Here is a 24,934-nt window from a genome sequence, read left to right on the forward strand (position 1 = left end):
TTGGGTTGGCAGGCCTGACTAATCGTTTCGCCATTACGCACTGATACGGCCACGCAATCCCGCGGATCGAGCCTCCACCCTCGAGTCCTCTTAACGCGACCGAATGACAATGGCGGTGACGTTCGTTTCTTTCCCACGCCTCCCCCCCCCCCTCCCCATCGAGGAGCGATAAAAATCATTTCGGAAACCTCCGCGAGCGTGTTCCTGGATACGTATATCCCGTGGGCGCAGTCTGGGTTTAATTGCACTCGCGGAATGGAGCGCGCCGTCTCGCGGGGGTGGGGCACGGGGGGTATTTCCCCCCCACGACGCCCCATTTATGAGAGGGGGAGGAAGGAGGAACGAGACGAGGCCCGTTGGGATTTTCGGGATTTACCTGGGGGATCTCGGGAGGGGGATTGACGTCGGCTTCCGGCCGGTCGATCGACTCCGGGAAAGTCCCGGATATATCCCGGGGGAAAGGGCTTCCTCGAGGCGCGAATCGGCTCGAAGGGCGTCGATAAGATTTTTTTCTCGCGAAACCGAGGAATATCATCCCATCCCCTAGATCCCAAAAATTCGTCTCATTTCGAAAATCATTAAAAATCACTCCCAGCCCAATATCCGACTCATCGCCTCTATTTCGCGATTCCTCGCGACACCGACTAATAACTTCCCGTCCCCTGTATCCTAAAATTCCTCTCGTCTCCAAATCCGGACGAAACGCTTAGCGCGCCTCTCGCGCCTGAACGGGCCGTGCCTGACCCACCTCAATCGCCGCGAATCCCGAGAGCGTCGCGTGGAGGTTTTTCGCCGAAAATAGGCGCCGTCCACGCAGATCCGAGGCGAACCTCCGTCTCTCTCTCTCTCTCTCTCTCCCCCCTTCACACGCAGCCTCGCCATCTCTCTCTCTCCTCCGGGCAATTAAGGCTGGCTCCGGGCAGCAGGTGCTAACCCGCTTCCATCGAATATTTCTGAGCCTCCAGCTGCAGCCCACGTGTATTTATAGGAAAGCGGGGCGGGGTCGGGGGAGGGGGTCGCGCCGAGTCTTAGATCCGCGCCAACGCCGCGGGGGGTAAGGGGGTGGCTGGGGGGGGGATCGATACCAGCGCGGTCGCGGTCGGAGTGACCGTGAAACCCGGAAGGAGGGGGCGAGACCCCCCTCCCCTCTTTATCAATCGACTCGATTGACTCGATAATTCACCACTGTGAATATTTACCCCCCCCTTGTCCGGGCCCACCCCGTCGATTTTTTCTTATCGAGACGATTAGGTGCTCAGACATTCGTCGCGACGGATTATTATCCTTTCGGGTAATTTTTTCCGGAATCGGGATGAAAATGAAATCCGACGATNCCAACTTCGCTGCAAGAGACCATAACCCCCCCTCCCCCCTCCCCCCTCGATCTCATCTTGTCTTTTTCACCTTTTTTTCTTACCCTCCACCTCTTCCCGCCCCGTTAACCAAGTCGACGGGTAAGTCAAACTAGTCGCGCGTTTCGCAAACTTTGCCCCCTCCGAAGACCCCCCCCCCACGGTCCTCGAGTTTCCGCGAAACGTTGCGGGGGGTGGGGGCGAGAGGAGGACATCACCATCCCCGTCGAAAGCCAGGACATATCCCCCGGGGCTCCGATATAATCGCCCGTACCGAAAGATTTCACTCGAGACGAGACTTTAATCGGTTGGACCGTAGAGAGAGATCTGCTCCCCCCAACCCCCACCCCGCCCCACCGCCCCCGCCCGGGGGCCGTTTTTGCGGCCATCTTTCCCCGGTTAACGGTAACGACGTCCATTATATCCGCCGTCGAAGTAATGCACCCTCGCAGACCCGCGAACCACCCCCTCCCCCCGCCGGAGTGGGGCCAGGGGGAGGGAGGGGAGGGAGGGAAGCCGATGACCAGAATCGAGGAGAGACCGGAGGGGGGGGAAACACGTTAATGGGCCCGGGACGTTAATCGCGACCGACTCGACTGACGTCCCGTCGATAATTTTCTCTCCCGCGGTAATCGACCGTCATCATCCTGCCACGTAGTGGTCTAACCCTTTCGGGAATACTTTCCCCCCCTCCCGTCCGTCGAGGCATCCCCGACCACGTCTTCGCCGCGGCATCTTACCCCCCGACCGCGGAAAATTGACTTCGCCCCCCTCCNCGGGGGGGGGAGGAGGAGGAGGAGGAGGAGGAGGAGGAGGGGTGGTCTTCGATCGCGGGGGAGACGTTGGTAGCCATCTTCCGTCAACGCGGCGCGGGGGCTTAATTGCGTTCCAGAGCGACGATGCCTCCCCCCCCAACAATCCGACGAGTACTTGCTGACGACGCCCGACGCCGCTTCGTCTTCCCTGCGTCGGCCTGAGGAGTCCCTCGAGGAGGCCGGGGGGGGGGGGGAGCGCCGAGAAAACCGCTGGTAGATGCGGTTAAATTAAAGAAAGCGGGGGAGGAAAGGGATATAATAAGAGAGAGAGAGAGAGAGAGAGAAGTAGCGAGATCGCGAGGATGAACCGCCGGGGGAACGGCTGCACTCGGCCGCATCCGGGATGCAATCTCGAGGCGGGGGGAGGGTAAGTCGGAAAATTGCAAAAAAATGGGAAAAACTCGGAAAATTGGGAGGGCGGAAGGGATATACGACCGAGATGAAGGAGAGAAATAAGTCTAGTTAAAAGTAGTAACTCTAACCGCGTTTGTATTAAGAAAGAAAAAAAAAAAAGAAGTGCCATTGAACCGAAGTGATATTTCTTTGAATGGGAGCAACAAAAGAAAAAACATGAGATATTTCGTTAATACAAACAAGTAATGATTTGACTCGAGTCAATTGAAAGCAACGTTTGGAATTTTGTCCATTCACGGGAAATGATTATACTTCGAATTGACCAAATCGGTTTCTTCGGTTCGATGATCGTTTTTTTTTTTTTCTTATTTTTTTTCTCTCGATGCACCTCTACGAGGTTTTCCTTTTCGGACGAGGCGTTCATCTCGTTCGGGGCGAGACGGGTGTTTTTTTTGTCCTTTTATATATATGGACAATTCGGGCGACCGGTCCCCGCGGATTCGGTATCTGTGTCATGGGTGCGATACGCGCACTTTAATATAGATCTTGGCCACGGCCGGACAAATGCGCTTCCGCGAGATGCATTTAATCGAACCGGCTGGACGGGGGCCGAGAGTCGCGACCCTCGATCATTAGTCCCGCGTCCGTACCGGCGGAAAAAGGCAACGACGCAGCGGAATGACAATTTCACCCGGAAATGGCCGACCCTCCCCGTAACCATGAGAAATAGTAGCATTACCCCGAGGAAAGAAAGAAAAGAGAAAGAAATCCATCGAACCAAAGAAATATATCTCGTTATTTCTTCGGTCCTGTTCGAAGAATTATTTCTTTGGTTCGACATTTCTTCTTTTTTTTTTTTTTTTTTCTCAACGTAGAATGACCCCTTCCGAAGTAACACCTTGAGGCTTTCACCGTTGTTCCTTGCGTCGAGCACCTTCGCCTAAATCGTCGTCCGGGGGCTCCGCTGGCGGACGTCCGGCGCGGTCGAGCGCCGGTCCGCGACTGCGACCGGCTCTCCTCGAGCACGCCACCCGCACCGTGGGACGGTCCGACCGGAAAGAGCGAGTCGGACAGAATCCTCGGGGAATTTTTTTTTTCCCCCCCCCCCGCCCGGTGCAAAGTAATTCCCCTAGGCCGACGGAGGACGCGGGAATTTATGAAAACCTCGACTTCGCAAGGAAAAAAAAAAAGAAAAAAAAATAGAAATAGAACTATTGAAGTACCTACGATTTAAGCGAGGACATTTCCCCTCGAATCAGCCCACAACCCTGGCCCCAAGGAAACCGGGGACCGCGACATTTCGTGTCCCTTATCGGTATAATAGGATTGCCTTCAATCGATGGATCGTTTCCATAACGGCGCGCCATGGCGACGTAACGACCCCGCGGTAAGATTAAAAAAAAAAACAAAAACAAAAAACGAAGCCACAAGGAAGGAACGGGGGAAAAAAAGAAACAGGGAAAATTCCCCGAAACCGCGGCAGTCGTCGCCTTTCTTTCCGCCGTTTATATTTCTTCTCCCTCTCTCCCTCGGCCACTTTACGGAGCGTTTCTGCCGCATTATTGACGAACTCTCTCCCCGACCTGCCTCCTCGACATTCCGCGACGACACGGCGTACACCGTGTATATACAACGCGGGAAAGAAAACAATCGGAGCTCGACTCGGGACGCGCGTCGTTGCCAGGGCAACGGGGACGCGCGAGCCAATAGTCGGCCAGATAGTCGATTTTCGACTCGCCCCTCAAAAAGAGCATAAAAATAACAAATAACAAGAAATACGCGTATCAAAGGACACGCGAAGAAATCCGCCCGAAATTTCTCATCGGCGCGTTTTTAATCATTCCCACGTCCGCGGGCCAGACATGCGCGCGCATCCGCACGTACGAATTAATCCAACGCACGCATACACGTGGGTCTCAACGAGAATGTTAATGTCGGCCTAATGATCGTGAGAAAAACCCTCCCATAGGAGTTCTTCCTTCGAATTCTAGGGCCACGTGTCGCGGCCATTAATTGCGAATCACGAGAGGGGGGGGGGCAAACGTGCCAAATGAACGTCGAGTGCAGCCGTCTCTCTCTATCCCCTTCTCTATGGCTAAGTCCATCTCGGTCGGAAGAGACTCGGCTGGGTGAAATTCGACATATTTTTCCGGAGCGCAGGACCGAGCGAGAGAGAAGGAGATACGTATGTACACGTGGATAGAGAGAGAGAGGGAACACACGAGGCGCCGAATTAATAGATGCCGGGCATAGGTGAAGGGGGTCCGAAAGGGGGGTGAAGGGGGGCACAGCCATCGGGCAGCAGGGCGAGTCAGCGCACTCCATGTACAATCGATACACCCGGGCCGGTCGCTGCGATTACGACTCCGAAATCCACCCATTAAGGGGGCATTGTTTGCGAGCCGAGGACCGGTAAACAAGGACTTCCAACTCTGGAGTTATCGGTGCCCGATACGAATATGTCTATACGCGGGGCTTTTATCGATGCATATTTTTTTCTTTTTTTTTTCAAGACTTGTAGCAATTTAAATGGTATCGTTAAAAAAAAATATATAAAAAATAGATTTCTGACATAAGCAAGGACTTTCAACCTCGGACTCACCGAGTTGTCAGGTTAATAAACTATGATCATGATCCCACGCACAATGGAGAATATATAAATATATAAGCCTTCCTTAAGTATCATATATGCATCTTAATAATAAAACGATATATATATATATACAGCGTTTAAGAGACACGTGGTCTAGAGGAAACCACATTTCCCAGTATCGCTCGAAATCATCGAAAAGATCAATCGTCGACAGGAATAAATCAATAAATAATCCCTATTAAACATTGCGTGGATACTTTAAGGGGGGGGAAAAAAAAAAATTTACAATCAGTACTTAAGATTGTCAAAGGGAGACCATATTATCCTCGAAGTATCGAAATTTCCGATATACCCACAAAAGCGTCGCGTAAAAATATATAAGTCGTGTATTTCGTGGCACGGAGGATAATCTTTTTTTCCGCCCCCTCCCCGAAAAAAAAAAAAGAAAAAAAAATAGAAAAACGAGGCTTCGACCGCGGATCGGGTTTCCGGCGCAACCATAACAAAACACCGCTAATTGTTCCTCCCGTAATTACGCACTCCGGCCACGCTACGGTAAACGCATCTCGAGCTGGCGCGCGGCATGCGTGAGAAAGAGAGTGAGAGAGAGAGAATGAAAAAAGGGAGAAGGAGAGAGAGGGAGAGAGAAAGCCATCAGGCACCGGTGTGCGTCAGCGCACCGTACGTACAATCGATACCCGGAGTGCGATTACACCTCCTAAACCTGCCATTAAAAGTGCACCGATATACCAAGATTCGCCACGGCCTTTCTCGGGCGAGCGCGAGCTCTCGCCCACGTGGTCGGAGATAACCTCAAAAAGTCCCCCCCCCGTCGCGACCGCGCTTAATCCCGCACTATTGCAACGAACATAACCCTTCATATTTATTCTTCGAGTTTTGAAACTTCTTTTTCTAGCTCCTTTCATTTATGCGGTGGTCGGAAATAACCCGATAAAAAATCCCTCCTAGTCGCGACCGCGCTTAATTCCTCATCGTTACAACGAACGTTATCCTTAATATTTCTATTTAAATTTTCTAACATTTCTATTCATTGTTTCATTCGGACAGGGTGTCCTAATTTTGCGCGTTATAAAATGAAACCTTTTAAAGTCGTTTCTAAATTCTCCACGCGTGTTAATTTCGGGAATTTCATAAAATCACAAATTAACTATAATTATGTATGATAAGTGTACACCCAAATTTTGCCGTTGAAGTTTACAGTTTTACCTTAACATTCCTAAACTTGTCATATATATATGTATACCTCGATTCGGGATTAAAAGAAGCCATTCATCCGTGCTCTTTAAACGAAACGTGTATTTTAACTCCAAGAGCAAGACAAGGATATTTCCAAGTACCCACCGGTGTTTTCAACCGTTTCCAAAAATGACGACCGAAACAATCGAGCGGAGTCGTCAACGTGTTTACAATCAGTGAAATATGGCCATCAGTGTTGCCAAATTGAGGATTTTACCCTCAGACCGGAATGGCCGTTAAGTTGATACGAAAGGGTCATTCTATACATATATAATACACTTAATCACACAGATCCTAACGAAAGTCTTGAGCCGCCCAAAATTGAATTCTTCGACAAAAAAAAGAAATGTTGCATCTATCCCAGATAAAGACCGAAGAAACATTTTAGTCGAATATTGAAATTTCGCGAGTATCAAAACCTTCATTAGTATCATCGCGTGTTAAAGTATCACATTATTCGGTGCACCCAGTTAGGATGATAGTTATATAAATATTAATAAGGACTTTTTGGTATGCATATATATACATGACAGTTTCGTAACCACTTGAGAATCTTTTCCGAAAGAAATCAGAAAATCCAGCCTCGGTGCCACGTTGATCCACGCTCCTTAGAGACTATCTTAAATAAAAAGGATTGTCGGGTATGATTTTTCTTCAAACAGGTATAATCGAAAATGCGAGCAGAATTTCATTTCCCGCGTCTGGCAACACTGGAGGATGGCAAATCGGCGCCGGTTACAAGATCGTTACCGGTTCTTTCCCGAAAGTAAACACGCCGATAGGATTTCCAAAGGCAGGAAGACGGAACGATCTCCCGACGTCGCGACGTCTCTAGCCCGAGGTCGCCGGGATTTCGGCGAGTCTGGGGAAGGAAGCGAGTCCTCCGTCAATGGCGGATCTCGGCCCTCCGAGCGCCGGGCGACGCGCCGATTGCGAGAGAGAGTCCCACATCGCGAAGGGAACGGGATAATGTAGGAACGAATATATCGGCCCGTGAGAATATCGACTTCGGCGACCGGGAGGAAGCAGGGCTCGAGGGAAGAGACCGAAGGACTCGGCATCCTCGCGGGCGGTGCTCGTCGGCGAGTTCGACGCTTACCTGGAGAATTAATGGCGGAGGCTGCCGGGCCCGGGGTTCCGCGTCGGGAAAGGCGGGCAATCCAGAGACCACTGCGTGATCGAAGACGGTCGGCGAGCCTCGGGAGTTCAGCCGGGGAGCACGCGTGATCGCTCCGTACGCGCACAAACTGCGGGACCGATGCCGGCGGTGCCGGGATGCGCGAGCCGGGGCGAGTGCGCGCGACGCCGCCGCCATCTTGCGGGAGCGCGGGTTCTTCAAAATGGCGGACGCAACGAGAACTATCGGTACACGCTGTTGTATTTAGTTACTCCTGGGTACGAATAGCCGTTCGTGGGCCTTGTTTGTTATAGAAATTGAGAGCGGAGATCAGGGTGGGTAGTTTCGCCGTGAATGGGTTAACTTAAACGCTCGGGGAGGCTCGGAACTTAAAATCTACGTATACGGCTTGCGGGAGAGTACAAAAAGTGAGGCGCGTTACCGGTAGAGAGCGAAACGCGAAGTTGTCGCCATCTTGCGGGAGCGCGCGTTCTTCAAAATGCCGAACGCAGGAGACTGTCGGTACGGAGGTGTATTCATTTTTCGGAGTGAATACTATTTTGGGAACCTTGATTAATGGCATGAAAAAAAATGGAAATCATGGGGGATATTTTGGACGTAGGGGGATTATTTGATATATTCGACGAGAGTTGAAAATTTAAATTCGTGAACACGCATGTCGTGGTGAATGTAAATCGTAAGACTCGTTCCCGATAGGGTTAGAACGATAAATACGGCACGGTCGATATTTTATGAAATGTGTAGTGGTCTAATTATCTGATTTGACGTTACGAAGATATGACCAGCGCCGTCTTACAGGATTTTTACAGACTTATGAATTGCAGGACGATCGTTATTCATGAGCATGATTTTTAAAAAAGGTCAAGCTCGTATGCCGAAATGATTAATCAAGCCTGTAGACAAATTCGATATAATTTATGAACTTCTTTGCCGTTCCTGCAACGCACAGGTTATCCAGACAGCAATAAAACAACAGAGAGTATTTAAAAATTACGGAATATTCGCAAGATAGTCCTTTACATTCGATGGGTCCAAACGTCTGAACCCGTTTGCATCACAAATACCAACTTCGATGTTGTCCGCAGTCATTTGACCCTCGAAACCTTCCTTCAAAGTTAATATGGCAGTGTGAACGGCATCGTCCAACTCTAAGTCTTCTCCGTATCTCTTCTCAAGGAAGGTCTTGCCGTTGACAAAGTTCTTCCCCATAGCTGTTGCTTTCCATGCAAAATAAGCACCAGACGGATCGCATTGGAACAGGTAAGGCTTGCCGTTGTCCCACCCACAAATTAGCAAGGAGACTCCGAAGGGTCTAACGCCTCTGGAATCATTAAACACATTTTACAACTGATTTTGATTCTTCTTTGTGTAAAATACATACCCGGACTGAGTGTATTCTTGCATCAACATAGCGACGCGTTGCACAAGCTGTGCAGTTGGAATCGGTTCTCCGTACACCAATCGATACTGCTGAGCCATTTTACGAGCCTGCTTGACTAACAATCGATAGTCCGGCCCCATTCCACTGTAAACCATGCCTATGTGTTTCGTTATAGGCTCAACTTTATTCACACTGTGTTCGTCGTAAAGTATTGACTTATGTTTGTTCTCCGTCGCCAATACGACTCCATTGGAGGCTTTTATTCCAACGCTGGGAGCACCTGCTGCAACGGCTGCAAGAGCGTACTCGATCTGCACCAGTTTCCCCGAGGGACTATGGTGAAAACAATTTTGGAAAGAATTACTCTCCAAGGAATATTATACCGCGGAAACAAATACCAATAGCTTTAGTACAGCAATCATGCTTATTTTTAAGAAAAATGAATAATGCAATATCATGTTTACCTGAAAGTTGTCAACGAAAAGCTGTACCGTTCAGTCGCCATGACGATTACCTTGCAGAAATCGAAAACGAATTCAGCGTGTACAGGTTAAACGATGCGCAGAAAACACTGTAAACTGATAAATCACGGTAATTATTATACGACGAATATGCAAATCGTTACGGGTGATATTTATTGCACTAATTTCAAAAAATTACCTAAAGACGCCTAACCTCAAACGTCTTGGCCTGAACAGGCCGGAACGAGTGTTTCTTTGGACGATCTGCGGTCTAGTGACGAATCAAGTTGCTCGCCCGATACTGAGCCCTGATTGGTGATTCCGTTAGACCGCAGACCGCTCCAACGGAAACATCCACATAGCGCTATATTTAAAATCCATGAGTATTTTCACTACCTAATTTACCTTTCTCTATATCACATTTAGTATAACTAATAATTACAGAGATGAATTGGAAGATTACTCACGGGCTGGGTCACGCGAAGCAGCTGTCCTGAACCTCTACTCCAAAACAAAAAACAATTCGTAAAAAATTGGTAAAGTGGCAAAAGGTATATCGAGAAAGTGAAGTTTATTAGCGACTGCCGCGCCACCTCTTCCTCGGCAGTCTTAACCTCAAATTTTTATAAATCCGACAGTTCCCATCGGAGTTTCATTTCATTCTTGCTGAATAGAATTCTAACGTCACCTCGGAGTATTAAAAAGTGTCGGGCGCACGGGATTGGTTGTTTCCCCTGAAGCCGACGCTGCCATTGGCTGTTCCATTGGACGCGACCAATCAGATTTCGCGCCGGAAATGGCCGATTGACGACGGATCGCCTAATCTGGCTACCGTGGGCTGAATTCATCAGTTGGTCTATTTTTGTTGGATCCCAGCGTGAAATTCACGGGGAACTCTTCTAGGATTGTTTTCGTTGCAATGGATTGCCGCCTATTCGTTGGTGTTGATGAAGACCCAGCATCGTCAACGAACAAAATGACCGAAGAAGTGTTACGTGAGTATCGGGATGGAAGAAGCCTTCCATCGTTGCACGTAATTGCACTTCACTAGGATGAGAACTAGACAACCGTTGATTCACCCACGCGAAGTCGGGCATCACCAATATAAATAACCTCCTCTCTTTGACAGACTTAACGAACCTCGCTTTTTGATAGACACTTCCAAAGCGAAGGTTTTTCCAAAACGATCTGCCCTAATCGTACGGCTAGAGAGACATAAATTTATGCTGTATTTTTTTTTTTAATGCACAGCCTTTCGATTTATAGCTTTACTCATGATACCATTTTATAATCAGCTTGAATCGATGGAGGAAGTACGTTAACGGGTCCCGGATCTGATTTTCAGCGGAAGAGGTGACCAAGCACAGCTTCCGGCAGAAAATTTGGGACTACATGACGCAGAATCAATTAGCAAATTTCCCACTGACTCTGTATAGAAGAATTCCAAATTTTAAGGGTGCGGCCGAGGCGGCGCAGAGATTGAGCGAGTTGGAGGAATTCGGGAAAGCAAAGACCATCAAAATCAATCCGGATAAGCCACAAGAGCCTGTGAGGTTCTTGGCACTGGAAGCTAATAAAGAGATCCTCGTTCCGATTCCTAGATTGAAGACTGGCCTCTTTCTTCACATTGTTCCCGTTGCTGGCGCAACGAAGGAACAGTTGAAGACTGCTGCGAGTAGACATGGTTTAAAGAAGTGGGGCACACCTCTTGGGATCAGTTCAAATATTAAGGTGTTCAGATCGTATCCTATATATTGATTAACTCGTCCAACCGTCATTGAGGTTATTAAGAGTGTGTTTGGTCACAGGTCGATATGATCGTCCTGGGTTCTGTATGCGTAAGCAAGAGCGGTCACAGAATCGGCAAAGGAGAAGGCTTCGCCGACTTGGAGTTTGCGATGTTGATGAGAATGGGAGCTGTCACCGAAGAAACCATAGTAGTGACAACTGTTCACGACTGCCAAATTATAGACGATCTTCCAACAAACCTGTTCAAAGATTACGACGTCCCTGTGGACATAATCGTCACTCCGACGCAGAGTATATTTGTAAATCCACGGCTGAAGAGACCTACTGGTATCATTTGGGGAATCCTTAGCAGGAGGAGACTTGAATCGATGCCCATTCTGCAGCAACTTAAAGAGGAGGAAGAAAAGTAATCACCCAAAACTCAAACGTACTTTAACACGATTCTAACTTGCAAAAGGTTTGCCAGTAACTCTAAACATTTCTTCCAGGGAGGGGAAAGTCATAGTACTGAAAGAGATCGATTCCGATGTAGAGATTCGACAATACGAAAAGCACAAGATGAAGAAGTTGAAATACAAGAAACGCCCCAAGAAACGAACTACCAGTGGAACCGAAGACGGGGCTGGCGAAGGAGAAAAGGATAAGGAGGTTAAGCCACGCACATCAAAACGGCGACAGGCTCCAAAACGACAAGAGGGAGACAGTTCTCCTACCAACGAAGTACGTGAACCATGATTACCTTTAATTGCATGCCCAAAACCATTAACAAACTAAGGTAATTTTCCATCTCAGGAGAAAACTGAGGAAAATGGAAAAGAGAAGCCACTTCGTCGTAAGATCTTCAAGCCTCGGAACAGACTGCAGATTGATTTCTCTCTGAAGCTTTCCAATATTGCTTCGGATGTGAGAGTGAGAGATTTGAAGAACGCTCTGCTGCAACGAGGCGTCAAGCCGAACGACATAACGTGGCGAGGATCTAGCGGGTTCTGTTATCTGCATTTTGGAAAGCTGAAGAATGAAAACTCTTCCCCGGACCAGCCGGTACAAATCGACTCTGTGCTAGAGAATCTGCAATGTTTTCGCATAGGCGACTCCTTGGTCGCCAACGAGAACGACTTCATAGTGGTAGAGCGTGCCAAGCCGATAACCCGAATCGAAGTCACCGATGTGAGTGCTGTTTAGAATATTCGGTCCTACGAAATCGTATTTTCGAGGATTCCGCAAGAAACCGAACGCGCAATCGAGTATTAACCTCGCCGAGCGCGAAAACTCGAAAACTCGAGTCCGTACCAGAGCACCGAGTAGTCGTAAACGTTTCCTTGACTTCGTCACATTGTTACACGAAAACAGACGGGTGGTACAATCTTTAGAACGAGGGGAAAGATTACAACAATCGATCTGGACTCGAATTAACACAGGATCTCTTTAATAGCATCGTAGCTCTCTACCGTACCCAAAAGAGTCGATCTGGGAAGACGCAGGGAAAATTGCACTAATGCTAGCAAAAGGAAACTACAGTCTCCGAAGTCCTGTCTAAACTCTGGGCATACGCATTACACATAGGATTTATATTTTTACGAGACATTTTATGGAAAAAAAACGCGCGTTTCGTATGTAAGCTATACATACATAGAGATGTGTCGATCTATATAAAAGACGCAAAAAATTGCGTCGCGCTTCCCCACCCAGAAAACATTCGTTTTATCTGGGAGGAATTTCGTGTGTACGCTTACGCAACCCAGAGGAAAAATAAGATCTATATAAATATAAAGTTATATATATACATATATTTTAGTATGTATACTAAAATGAAAACTCGACGAGTTCTAACGAAATAATCGCAGATTACTTCTACGTACTTAGGAAAAGCGAGGAGTTTAAGGTTATGTCAAAGTGGCGTCGAAGAGGCCTAGTTTATGAAACTTCTCCGAACTGAGTGTACCGAATAGTTTCAAACTTGACAATGTGAATATGTAATTTATAAGGAAGGTCCTGACACCCAAGAAATTTCATGAGTGTCGGAGCCTTCCTTATGGCCTTTACGTTAATGTTCTAAAATTTGAACCGATTCGGTGTATCCACTTCGGAGAAAAGTTTCATAAAGGATTGATTTTCCAGATGCCACTTTCACATCATCTTGAGGGCGCTGCTGAACTCTATGAAAAAGGGATTAAAGTTTCAAATTGACAGACTGACGACGATAGTCCTTATCAACGCTTAGCGATTAACCGATTACAAGACTCGGCGCAGCCGATGAAAGTATAGCCTCGTTGGGGAATTATAAACAGAGTCCTCTATTTTTATTATACGATATTTTCCCACGTGAAACTTAACTCGTGATTAAGGCGATGTGAAAGTGCCGTCAAAGAGGTCTCGTTTATTCCACTTATCTCCAAACTGGGTGGACCGAATCATTTGAAACTTTGACACGTGATTATAGAGGTCCTAAATAAGAACGCGGTGTTCATGAAATTTCATTAAAAAAAATATATGTATTCTTGGTCTCTAGTCTGAACTGAGTAAAAAATTTTTTTTATCGAAAATGAAATTTCATAAGCACCGCATTCTTCCTTAGGGCCTCCGCAGTCACATGCTGAAATTTCCCATCGATACTGCGCGTCCAGTTTGGAGTAAAGTTTTATAAATATTGTCTTTTTGATATACATACGACGCTTTCATAACACCTTAAGCCAAAAATGTCGATCGCCTCGAAAAGGTCGGCCATGATTATACTTTTGGTGTGCCACCCTTGCACACGCGATTTGCGGGCTTCCATGATATATATTGTTGTAAACTCGCGAAATGTTAACAATTAGCTACTATAAAGAAACGAGAGGAAAAAAAAGAAGAAGTAAAGTAAAGAAAGATAGGAAATAAAAAACACGGAGAATAGAGAATTACGCGCTAACGTTTATCTGGCCAACCGAGACCAGAAGAGGGCAATACTTTGTGATATTAATTAATATTTGTTGTTTCTCTCTCTCTCTCTTTCTCTTCTAGATGTAATTAAGTACACCTAGGCTTTAAATATGAACACGACTTCCCCTTTATTTTATATCCGCGGGTAATATCGCCGCGAATCTCGCTGTCTTCCTTTTTCTTTGCTTTCGAGGATTCTCCGATTATCGACCGAAATATGAAATTTATGAAATAATAATAGGTAAATAGGATGTAACGAGTTCTTGGAATTTCCTCCTCGAAGTTTGCGACGCTTCGGAGGGTTCGTATACAGATTTTAATTTTCTTTTCCTTGTTATACGCCTTTTCTTTCTCTTTTTAGTATACGGTTTCGACTTTGTAACACCCTTTATAGGAGCCCTGTTAATTAAAACTGTTAATGCTCATTCCGCTGCATTTAACACCGTTCGAGAACGGAGAACCGCTAATGTACGAAATGTGTAAATTAAATGAGGTTCACATGGATCGCAGAGTGGATTTTCTTCGAGGGGTTGTTCGATTCCGAGTGAATAGCCCCTCCGAATTTTTAGGTATTAAACGCTAGACCGGTAGGTCCAATTATTATATAAAAGGAGATTACAATCGACTCGTTCTCGCATTTTGGTCCGCTGAGGTCGCCATTTTGGTCGGGAGAAAGCGACTCGTCTACTTTATATTTATTTCCTCTTCTCGGACAGAGATTATGAGAATAAGGATTTATTATAAGAACGAGGGTTTATCGAGTCGCCCCCCGAGAGCTCGCCGAGGGTACGATAAAGGCGAAAAACGAGAAGAGGAAGAGAGGAAACGCGGAAAAGCTTCCCGGAATTGCGTTACTTTCAATTCAATATGGCGACCCCCTTCGCTACACCCATTCCGAAGGAAAGTTTCATGAACGAGACCTCGCTGGCAGTGCTTTCACATCGCCTTAATCTTGCAGAAAGTGGAAAAAGAAACTGCAAGACCGAATTTTTCCTCCTCACAAGGAAAAATTAATCGCGTCCCCTTTCTCCTTTATCTCGCATTTATCCGCCCATGATCTCCCTCGGAATTTATGAAAATATGAAAATACCCTTCGAAGCGCCCCGTGGAACATCACTATGCATAGCCTCGCGGTATTCGGTCTCTGAGAAAAATTCTTTTCCCCGTCCAAATTGTGTTCCGGCACTCTCGTGGAAAATGGGGAAAAATACCGGAGCGGGGTGTCGCCCTTGAAGAAGGTCCTGCAAAAGGGGCTTCGCATCCTCGTAACCCCAAGACGCGTCTTAGAGTCCAGGAAAGGACCCGGGGGTCTCTTCGAGGTCGCTCCTAAAGCTCCTGACCTCGTGACCTCGTGATTGTCCGCCACCGCCGCACCTCCTGCATTGTGGTATCGATTAGATGTCGTTCAACGTCTCTGCAACCGGAGCTCGGTGCACTCCCGCACTTTTCAGGAAGAACGCCAGGCCAGGTTCCTCCTTTTCCCCCCATCTTCTCGGCCGAGAGCCCCGAAGAGCTCGCCAGGTCGATCGGACACGACGATGGCTGGTCCCTGAAGAGAGGCTGGCTCGATAATTGCGCCGGTAATTACGAAAGTCTAACTAAAAAAGACATCAAAGAAATGAATCGACCCCCTATTTTGTGCCGCATCCGGTTAAATTACAATAAGGTAAAGTTCCGCAATGAAAGAAAAATATCGGAATTACTCAAATCCCTTTCATAATCATGGACAGAATTAGGAGGTCGAAGGTTCAGGACTCGCGTCTATGTAGTCGATGTCCTCGGAGGTGCTCTTCCGTCGGCAGGGTCGAGGAGAGCCGCTGATTCGCGCCTTGACGCTCGCCGTCGAGACGCTGAGGTGTCGGTTGGGCGCCTTGGACTGCGTCTTCACCCTGGAAGAGGGAATCGATTTTAATAGGCACCCGGAGTGGTGATATCTCAAGGCACCCATGTCCCTCAATGTGTACCTTCAAGACTGGAGATCCAGTACATTAACGAATTACTACACTTCGTTCCAGTACAGTGGAGAACATGAATGCTTTATCGCAATACCCCGATCGTACCGAATCCTCGACAAAGCGTTCACGTCCGCAATTGTACCTCATTGTTATCCGTACCTGAGCCTCTCTTCGGCTCCCTTCATGGCCGTGTCGAGCTCCTCTTCCCACTGCCTCTCTTTGCGCTCTCTCTCTTGTCTTTCGAGCTCTCTCTCCCGGTTGTACACCCGGTATTCCGGGATAAAAGCCAATCTCCGGACGTCGATCCCTGGCCCTCCCGCCTCGGCGTTCGGGTCTTCGGGTTCCACCCGGAGGGATCTAAGCCAAAACGTTCGATTAACGGAAATCCCATCGTGCTAACAGTCTCTTATCACTAATCGCGTCCCATGACAATTTCAATTCAACAATGTTATGCCCAGACAATGTGACGAGTCAGACTTGGAGACGCTGAGCTTAAAAAAATTGTGTAGTGTAATTTCATTTTTTTCTCAGTGCACCTCTGCTTGGAGAGGTTGTCGATAACAGCCAGTAAAATTCTATTTCACCCAAAAATTAATTTCTTCCGCACCTTTGCTTGGCAAGGCGTTTCTTCTTTTTGTGCAGAGGTTTCGTCTCGACGATCATTTCTTCCAGTTCGAAGGTGGGGTCACAGTTAAGGTGGTCCTTCGGAGGCGTGAAGGGGGGTTTTATTCCTTTCTCCAGGACCTTGTCGAAATCCAGGTTGGCCATCACTCCGACCTGCTTTAACTCCTTCAGGGTGGACACTCGGGCTCCTGGGGCCAGAGTCAGAAGTCGATCGAACAATTCACGAATCGGCGGCGTCCAGTGAGCCGGAGTTGTCCTCTCCTCCTAAAAATATATTTCCTCATCAATTTCGGATTTCCACCGACCCTTCAAATATCTGCCACTGCCATGTATACATTTTATGCATTTTTAAAATCCATCCAACTTGCCTGAAGGATTGCCAGAGCGTCTCTGTGCGACGTGGCGGCGTGTAAAGGATAAGGACGAGAACCGGCAAGAGTTTCCCAGGCCAGGACTCCTAAACTCCACCAATCCACGGCGTATCCATAACCCAGGACTCCGTACTCCTCGCAGGAGCACATGTACACCTCGGGAGCTGTTTAATAAATGATAAGCCATATCTTCTGCACGCTCTGGAGGCGTTCGAGTCCATGTGCGACTCACCTATGTACGGTTTCGTTCCGGACATCGACGTGGCCAGCTGACTATCTTCCAACACAGTGGCGATGTTAAAGTCCGTCACGTGTGCGTGTCCTGTAATGACATAAAAGAACAATTACTAAATTATTTCCTTCTTTACAATAAATTAGCTGATCGTATTTTATCATGACTATGTATCTTACAAAATAATTCCATAATTATCAACTCCTCTCCAACTTGACCACGCATAGTCAATTAGTACCATAATGTTAATTTCCACCATGTACTCGTGTTTTACAAAGCCTCAATTCCAAACATTTCTCCGGTCACAGGTTCCCTCGAATGGTGGAACGCGAGCAAATCCCGAGTTCTGCGGTCAGCCGATTTGATTTGATTAAATCCAGTTTAATTAACTTCGGGAGGGCCCCTTTAGACGGCCGTAATTCCTGCTCGGTGCATCCGAGAGTTTCCTTAAAACCGTTAAAACCGCTCAAAGCTCGGTACACAAGAGAGGGAATTTTACGAAACACGATGACATTTTTTTTCCCCCCAACTGCCAATTTAACGTAAAGCGAAAATGGCTTCTGAATCGTCAAAACATTTGTACAAATTTTATTCATCCGAGAGAAGATCCAAGATGGCGGCGCCGCCGCGTCTTTCCGATATTTGCGCCTTTTGGAAGCTTAGAATCGACAGCGAAGATTTACGCAGGCGTAATAATGTAGAACGCTATTGGATATTGAAACGCAGCCCCTCGTTTCGTATAATTCTCAATATAATGTGTAAGAAACGTCAAGATAAATATAACTCTTGTGTGGCCACTCGAATATCCAAAATGGCGTCCGCGCTAAAAGGGGTACCTACGAATTGTATTTCAATACTTCATCGACGTCGATTAAACTTCTCGGCGTGTTTCGTGTCCCCATGATTTATATCAATCGCGCAGAAGTTTAGGCGGGCGAAAACTTAATAACGATTCCTCCGGGCATTAATTTAATGGCGGTTCTTTTCACGAGTAACGAGTCCATTAAAATCACGTCACGCTCCTCCCCCCTTAATTTCCGCGGTCGGTCGTTTCCAGACCGGCGAGAAATATGCAAATTTTATCGGGTTTTCAATAAACTGGCGTCCCACTTGCAGGATTTATATCCCGAGGGTGGTTTCTCACGGGAAAACGAGACGAGACGAGGATCGGGCCCATCTTGGCAAAAGGCCCGATCGGGCTTAATGGACTTCGCCATTTTATACATCATTTAGAGGCAATTTCCACCCTCAAACAGACCTCCGGCAGTTTTGCGACGAATTCAACCCCTGGATCCCACTTTCCTCTCCCTACGTCGGGGGTCGGAGTTCCGAAATATTAATAACTAATTAGTCGCCGGAATTTTTTGCGCGTCGCTTCTAAAGCATTTTTTGGGATTCCCAGGCGGTGAAAGAACCCATTCCAGTCGAGACCCTTCACCCTGTAAAATATTAATGCCACGGATCTTCTATTCCCGACAAACTGATGAATTATTAACAACTAATTAGTCCGCAGAATTTGTTTACGCATAATTTCAAAAGCGCCTTTCAGCATTGCCAGACAATTCAGGGCTTCACCGCAAGTCTGTAAAATATTGACATCTAATTAGTGCCAATTTTTACAGGCAATTCTTAAGGTACTTTTCAGTAGTCTCAGACGCCGGGAAATATTACCAATTAATCCCCAATTTATCGTAAATAATTTCCCAAAACTTAGATGCCGCAAAAAAATTACCAATTATTTTTCAACTTTTCGGAAATTATTTTCCCAGCATTTCCCGTCGTTTCCTATATGTTCCTGCACACAAACTACCTTTTAATGGGGTTTTGGGGTAACGAGTGTCCGCGAAATCCGACTGGTACTTGAAAAACTCCCGATTGGTACTTGCAAGCAGCTCTTGTACCGAGAGCAATCGATATTTCCATTCATACGTGGGAGCTCTCGAAGTCGTGAGCCGAAAATGCCTCGAAACTCCTTTCAGAAATCCAGTCCAACCGGAATAATGGCTGCAAATAGATATCTCCCTTTTTTCCATCACGAGAAAAAAAAGGAAAAAGAGAATTAACTTCCCCTTCTTTTTTCCTTGCAGAAACATCGCACACTTAGAATACAGATTTTCGCTTATTTCCTCTCTTTTTATCTTCGCAAAAAGAAAAGAAAAAAAAAAAGAAATCCCACACCCCGAGAATCCGAATTTTCCCGTAATCAGCGCACTCGAAGATAATTGTACAAGCGGATTGCGCGAGAGTGCAACGAGGAAACGCGACCTACCTCAACGTCGGTAATTACAAGCCACGCAATCAATCTAGGTACAGGCGCGTTATTACAGTGTTTGCAGTGGGATCTAATGCGGCTCTCCATGCCTCGAATAAACATCCATCAGTTTAATAAATAAACGCGAGACAAAACGCGTCAACGTCGCTTCGGTGGGCACGGATATCGGCTTTCGAGCCCTGGGGCTCAAATCGATCCCGAGGGAATCGATACTCCTGCATTCGATCCTCACCCTCGTTAACGGACGCGTGCTCTGTGAAAATTGGACACCAGGGCTCGTTTACGGGTAATCTCCTCCATTTTGGACATTTACCTGGAGGAACATTCTTCTGGATGGTCTCTTCGTGGCCTCGGTTTGCGATTTTCGATTTTCGGGGATTTAACCCACCCCAGGAATTATCGTAGGGGAGGATAGGATACATCGCTACGACCTGCAAGCTGGGCTGTTAAATCCAGTTTATAGCGATGGTCAATTAAATCTGGGCAGATCGGATTGCGCAGATTTATCGCGCCGAGAAAAGCAATTTTGGAAAAATCAGCCCGAGGAAAATAGGCTCCATGAAAAATCAGACTAGGGAAAATTGGGGTGAAGGATGGAAATTAGCCCTCTGAAAATCAACCCCATGAAAATTAGCGCGGGGAAAGATCATCCCCAGGAAAATTAGCTCTTTGAAAGTTAGTCCCTTGAAGATCAACCTCATGAACATCGGCCTAGGGAAAATTAGTCCCATGAGAATTCGTCTGGGAAAACTCAGCCCGTGAAAATTGGATACAAGACCCTGTTTACAGGGAACTCGAAGGAGAGACAATTTCCCATGGATCTCCGGATACCCCCCAGGTATAGTTATCCCCAGATTGCCTCTTCAGCATCCGTAGAAGCTGGATAAGCTTCCCAGGGCCTCTCTCCTGGAATCGTCGTCCATTTCAGGCTGAAACGCTGAACATGACGGACACAAGGGCCGGTATGGATTTGCAAGGTGCACACCGAGGTGCAGTGGGGTATAATGCACCCGGCAACCCCGATATGCGGCTCCGACCTTTGTTGAACTTTCCAGGGGTTCCCAGTCACGGCTTAGACACCTCGCGGATGTAAATCCGGTGGAGGCCACGAAGAAACTATTATTTTTCCCTCCTAGACGGTCTCACCTTCCTCGTCCAACAGGATGTTATCCGGCTTGATGTCTCTGTGGATGATCTTGTGACTCTGCAAGTAGTCCAAGGCGAGAGCTATTTCGGCCACGAAGAGCACCACGCTGCCTTCGGAGAACTGCACCTCCTGCTGGATGTGGTACCTCAGGTCGCCCCCCAGCAGCAAGTCCGACACCATGAAGAGGTCCTCCTCGTCTGAAATTTCCAATTCATTCCTCAATCAGATCCCCGAATGACTGCACTAGGTAAAAAATCTTGTCCCTCTCTTCAAGAATTTCCATTTGATTTCCCAGCAAGAAGTATTACCGTAACAAGGTAATTCTGGTTCCTTTGACTACACTTTTTTTTTTTTAGTGTCATCATATAAACAGCTGAGCGTTGAGTTTTTTTTGTTCACCTTGGAAGCTGAACCAGAGATTGACTAGACAGGGGTGCTCCAATTTCGACAAGATCTCGACCTCCCTGGCGACGTTCTTCAAGGCTCCCCTTTCTGCGCACTCTCCCTTGTGGACGTACTTCATGGCGTACATGTTGCCGGTGCGATCGCGTTTCTGAACTATGCAGACCTTGGAATAAGAGTAGACGAGTTACTAAAACATGACACAGATCCGACAGAGCCGTTTAGAAATTTCAGCCCATTGAGGAGGGACCCCCTGGGGGCGTTTAATTCGGGAGTGCCTCCTCTAGAGGAGAGTATCGAGTTTAACTTTAAAGGGAGATAGCGAGCGGCTGCTCCTCCACTTTAATTTCGTTCAATTTCAGCTAAGGCGACGGAGCTCCGAGGAGAAAAGGACGAGAGAGCCTTCAGAAGAGCGGAGATAATCTGCCGGGATTACCACGACGAGACGAAGGGTTAATAAGTGTAAAGAAAAGCCTTCTAAGGCGGTGAGGACCCTGTGGTACTTTCCCGACTCGATTTTCTCCCTTGTTTCGCAATCCATTTTCACCGGATATTTTCAATAACGAGGCTTAATGGAGATTAAGGCTCCGGGATGAAAGCGAAGGACTTTTTTTCCCTATTTTCGTAGCAGAATGGAGAACTTTTCGGTGGCTCTCGGTATCAAAAATCGGGAATTTCTTCCTGCCTCTTCAGGCTCCCTTTTATCGGCGATTCCAGGTAAATGGATGCAAAGCTCACTGGATTTCAAGGAAAACACGGCGGTTTTCCTCTCTTCCGCTTTTCACATCCGTCTTGAACGCTTCTTCGACATTGCGTACCTTCCCAAAGCTTCCTTTCCCGATGGCTCGCAGAATCTGGAAATGGTCGAAGTTCACTGGAACAGAGAAATAAAAGCAAATCGCTCTTAACTTAGCCTGAAGGCGCTATTTTTGCATTTATAATACGTTACGATAATCAGGATTATCAAAATACTGACATTTTGATTTCCTGCAAAAGAATCCTTCCGTCATCCCTTTCGCGTGAATATGGTCAAGGAGAAAAAAAAATCCCTCGCGGCGTAATTAAAGCTGGAAAAACCGGCTTAATTTTCCATCGGAATCCTGGCACTTTGGTATGAGAGCCGGGGCTTGAATTGCCATCGAGAAACAGGTCATTCGTGGGGAATAATTCGCGCATCATGAAACGAAATCCCGCACTCAAAAAATGAAAAAAAATTCCTGTTAACAACATGCACCTGGTTAAATGATTTCTAGGTATCACTAATGAAAAAGTGAGATTAAACGATTTTCGGGTATCATTAATGAGAAGGTCTGATTAATATGGCTAAAAAATTCAGTTATGATTCCAATACGTTTCAGTATGAAGATAGTAAACAATTTAACCCAGATAAAATAGTTTCAAATTCTGTTTCTTTTTTAACTGGACTTTTTTTTCAGCGCGAATGCAACTGAACCGGACTTTGGATTTTGGAAATTTTCGTCTCAGGATTCTCGAGGTCTTGTAGACCTACCCTCCTCTCCTGGCGTAGGTAAACTCCTTCCGGATTGGCTTCCACCCATCTTCCTCCTCTGGACTTCCGCTCAAAAGCCGATCGGCCGAATCCTGGCGGAAATTCCGCGCCTTGGCCGCGTCCGTTTCGGCCGTCTCGACCGCGACATTTCTCCTCCCTCCTGAAATTAATTGTCCCTTGATATAACATTTTGACAAACACCTCATTATTTTAAATAAAGTTCTTTGCAATTATATACGAGCAACAATATACATTTGTTTCTGAAAATGGATATTCTTTCTCAGTCCAGTTCCTCGAGCTTGTAACTAATAGGATGACTTCTCTTATTAAATATGGGAATTCCAAATGATACAAGCAGTCATGTACATCGGTACGTGCCGCACTTATAAACACGACTATTGATTTGCTCGACGAAGCCCTCCCTCCGGAGGGCATGAATACATACGTCGAATTACACCGAATGGAACGCAGAAGGAGCTCCGAAAAACAATGAGCAGAATGGCTTTCGGCCAAAACGAGCCGCGAATCAATACGCCCTCGAGGTGTTACAAAAGGGCCATTCTGTACACATGAAAAATATTTCTAAAAGATTTTTCATCAACCCTGAAGGGGGAAAAAAAGGAAAGCATTGGCTAGACAGCTACGCCCGCGGCTCGACGTTCGTTATCCATAAAAAGTGCGTACAGAAACGTAGCAAACGAGTCGCATTCAGTTTCGTCCTTTTCTCGGTTCTTCCAATCGACGACTCGTCCAACGACCTCGTGCAACTGGCCGCGCGAATTTCCGATCTAGATCCAATCGATCCCTGGAAACTTCCCGGGTGAAAATAGAACCCGCCAGTCGCCGGTAATAATAGCTCCTGTAGTGTTCGGACCAGCCCCTGGGAGGGAGAGACTCGCCTCTCGAAGAACGAGGACTGAAAGAAATAAAAAAAAGTGGTAAAAAAGCGAATTCAAAATGAAGACATTAAGGCGATACGAAAGTGCCTTCTCAGGGCTCACTCTTTTATTAAACATTTTTGGGAATTAGGCTGCACCGAATCGTTTGAAACTTTACCACAGGAATTTGGAGACTCTAAGAAAGATCCCGACGCCGATGAAATTAAATTCATGATAAAAAAAAGTGTACAATAAATTATTAACCCCTCAGCTGATACTTTCATATCACCTTAGGGCGTCAATAGCAGCGAGTGGGTTAAACGAAATGAACGTAAATGAGAATTCCCCAGAAAAAAAAAATTAATTGAATAAGCGTTTCTCATTTCGTTCCACCCTCGCTTCTCAACGCACGTGGTTGTACAAGAAGAGTTTCGCTTAAACGAAAAAGAAAATGGATGATAAATTATACGAGTGGCTACTCCGGGAAATGGTGGCGAGATAAGAGTGGAGATCCTGCTGGAGATCCGGGGAAAAGGGGTCGGGCGCTTCCCTGGAACCGGCATTGCTCGCATAAAAAACGTCGACTGCACGTCTTGCCGGCGGGGCCGCTGGAGTTTTTTCTTCCCTTGGAAAAGAAAAGGATATAAAGGTCGACGTGGAGTATGAATTACGCAGGGGAGGCTCGCCGGTGTTACCTAGGGTCGTTTTTCAGGTTACGAGGATAGTGGAAGGGAAATCGTTCCCTGCGGTGGAGAGCACGCACGTGTTTCATCGGCAGTGATGTCATCCGAGGCGCTCCCTTTTCCGCGTGAGGGACCGGCACGTGGAACGCGGTCGACGATCCGGTTCCGGTTACGCTACGGCTACGTTCCCGTCCTGCGAGGTGCACCTGTCCACAGTCCGCGGCATCGGAGGGGTCGGAGGCATCTGGATCGTGGATCGACAAGGATGGGAACGTAGATCCCTCGATCAGGCATACCTCTCCGACTCTCACGACCCTGGCGACCGGACAAAATCCAACATGGCGGCGGCCGCGGCCAACTGCCACCTCGCACTTTCCACCTTAAATAAATGGACCCACACGCCGAACCCGGCACTTTCCACCAGCTCTAGAGCTTCTCTCGCCAAAATCCCGCAGAATTAGCGCAAACTCCGCCCCGATTCGACTCCTCGCGGCGCTCAAAATTCAAAACTAGTAGGTACCTGTCAAACTTCCAAACTTCCGAACTCGTCCGAAGTCGCAAGTTTCCCGCCGCGGGGGCTTGCCCACGCACTCAAGGAACTCTTGCACCTTCGGGAAATGAAAAATCTCGAGGGGAAGCTACGTGTTTCAGGTTTAAACTCGCGTTTTTGGGGTTCTTTCTTCTCAGGGAATTTCCCGGGTCCCGATCGGAGATCGGCGATCGCGCTCGGCGGGCGTCGGACGCCTTCGGCGGTGCCCGGCGGCGTTCGGAATTGTCCGACTGCCTTCGGGCGCGCTCGGCCTCCGCGCTCGATGGCGATCGCCGCCTACAGCTGGCTCGG

General features: G+C 47.3%; 4 protein-coding genes across 8 annotated transcripts in view; 1 reads left to right on the forward strand and 3 right to left on the reverse strand.

Moving 5' to 3' along the window:
* Window positions 1–7,597, reverse strand: part of LOC105703584 (RNA-binding protein Musashi homolog 2) — a 56,967-nt gene extending 49,370 nt beyond the window's left edge. Inside the window, exon 1 of the mRNA XM_023434012.1 lies at window positions 7,471–7,597. The gene's annotated coding sequence lies outside the window, so the exon portion shown is untranslated. The remainder of the gene's footprint in view (window positions 1–7,470) is intronic.
* Window positions 7,598–8,341: 744 nt separating this feature from the next.
* Window positions 8,342–9,656, reverse strand: LOC105703618 (proteasome subunit alpha type-2). The gene is made up of 4 exons (XM_012432120.2): window positions 9,551–9,656; window positions 9,355–9,468; window positions 8,891–9,223; window positions 8,342–8,830 (listed from the first exon to the last, which is right to left on the reverse strand). The coding sequence occupies exons 2-4, from the start codon at window positions 9,393–9,395 to the stop codon at window positions 8,500–8,502; spliced, it is 705 nt and encodes a 234-aa protein (XP_012287543.1). The 5' UTR covers window positions 9,396–9,468; window positions 9,551–9,656; the 3' UTR covers window positions 8,342–8,499.
* A 421-nt stretch (window positions 9,657–10,077) lies between these two features.
* LOC105703718 (methenyltetrahydrofolate synthase domain-containing protein) lies at window positions 10,078–13,555 on the forward strand. The gene is made up of 5 exons (XM_012432300.2): window positions 10,078–10,346; window positions 10,697–11,082; window positions 11,160–11,506; window positions 11,589–11,820; window positions 11,893–13,555. The coding sequence occupies exons 1-5, from the start codon at window positions 10,271–10,273 to the stop codon at window positions 12,280–12,282; spliced, it is 1,431 nt and encodes a 476-aa protein (XP_012287723.1). The 5' UTR covers window positions 10,078–10,270; the 3' UTR covers window positions 12,283–13,555.
* A 647-nt stretch (window positions 13,556–14,202) lies between these two features.
* Window positions 14,203–24,765, reverse strand: LOC105703719 (serine/threonine-protein kinase 32B). Of its 5 annotated transcripts, XM_012432305.1 has the most exons (13): window positions 24,106–24,765; window positions 23,890–24,035; window positions 23,217–23,448; window positions 22,533–22,692; window positions 21,841–21,896; window positions 21,020–21,188; window positions 20,620–20,817; window positions 17,202–17,291; window positions 16,967–17,133; window positions 16,582–16,862; window positions 16,134–16,331; window positions 15,723–15,908; window positions 14,203–15,617 (listed from the first exon to the last, which is right to left on the reverse strand). In XM_012432305.1, the coding sequence occupies exons 4-12, from the start codon at window positions 22,579–22,581 to the stop codon at window positions 15,752–15,754; spliced, it is 1,365 nt and encodes a 454-aa protein (XP_012287728.1). In that variant the 5' UTR covers window positions 22,582–22,692; window positions 23,217–23,448; window positions 23,890–24,035; window positions 24,106–24,765; the 3' UTR covers window positions 14,203–15,617; window positions 15,723–15,751. The 5 variants fall into 5 exon arrangements, with proteins under 5 accessions (XP_012287728.1, XP_012287724.1, XP_012287725.1 ...); XM_012432301.1 differs by having other exon boundaries at window positions 14,203–15,908; XM_012432302.1 differs by having other exon boundaries at window positions 14,203–15,908; window positions 23,880–24,035.
* Between the last annotated feature and the right edge of the window lie 169 nt (window positions 24,766–24,934).

This window comes from Orussus abietinus, unplaced genomic scaffold (assembly GCF_000612105.2).
Source record: "Orussus abietinus isolate OABI.00-Male unplaced genomic scaffold, Oabi_2.0 scaffold26, whole genome shotgun sequence".
Taxonomy (NCBI): Eukaryota; Metazoa; Arthropoda; class Insecta; order Hymenoptera; family Orussidae; genus Orussus; species Orussus abietinus.

Bases quoted from the DNA above. Each gene is read 5' to 3' on its own strand.
- LOC105703719 (XM_012432304.1), bottom strand. From the start codon at position 22,581: ATGGGTGGAAGCCAATCCGGAAGGAGTTTACCTACGCCAGGAGAGGAG. The intron at 21,897-22,532 runs GTAGGTCTACAA...TCTCTGTTCCAG, and splicing joins ACCTACGCCAGGAGAGGAGG to TGAACTTCGACCATTTCCAG. The intron at 21,189-21,840 runs GTACGCAATGTC...TCTTATTCCAAG, and splicing joins GGAAAGGAAGCTTTGGGAAG to GTCTGCATAGTTCAGAAACG.
- LOC105703618 (XM_012432120.2), bottom strand. From the start codon at position 9,395: ATGGCGACTGAACGGTACAGCTTTTCGTTGACAACTTTCAG. The intron at 9,224-9,354 runs GTAAACATGATA...TTTTCACCATAG, and splicing joins TTTTCGTTGACAACTTTCAG to TCCCTCGGGGAAACTGGTGC. The intron at 8,831-8,890 runs GTATGTATTTTA...TAATGATTCCAG, and splicing joins CAAGAATACACTCAGTCCGG to AGGCGTTAGACCCTTCGGAG.
- LOC105703718 (XM_012432300.2), top strand. From the start codon at position 10,271: ATGGATTGCCGCCTATTCGTTGGTGTTGATGAAGACCCAGCATCGTCA. The intron at 10,347-10,696 runs GTGAGTATCGGG...TCTGATTTTCAG, and splicing joins AATGACCGAAGAAGTGTTAC to CGGAAGAGGTGACCAAGCAC. The intron at 11,507-11,588 runs GTAATCACCCAA...CATTTCTTCCAG, and splicing joins CTTAAAGAGGAGGAAGAAAA to GGAGGGGAAAGTCATAGTAC.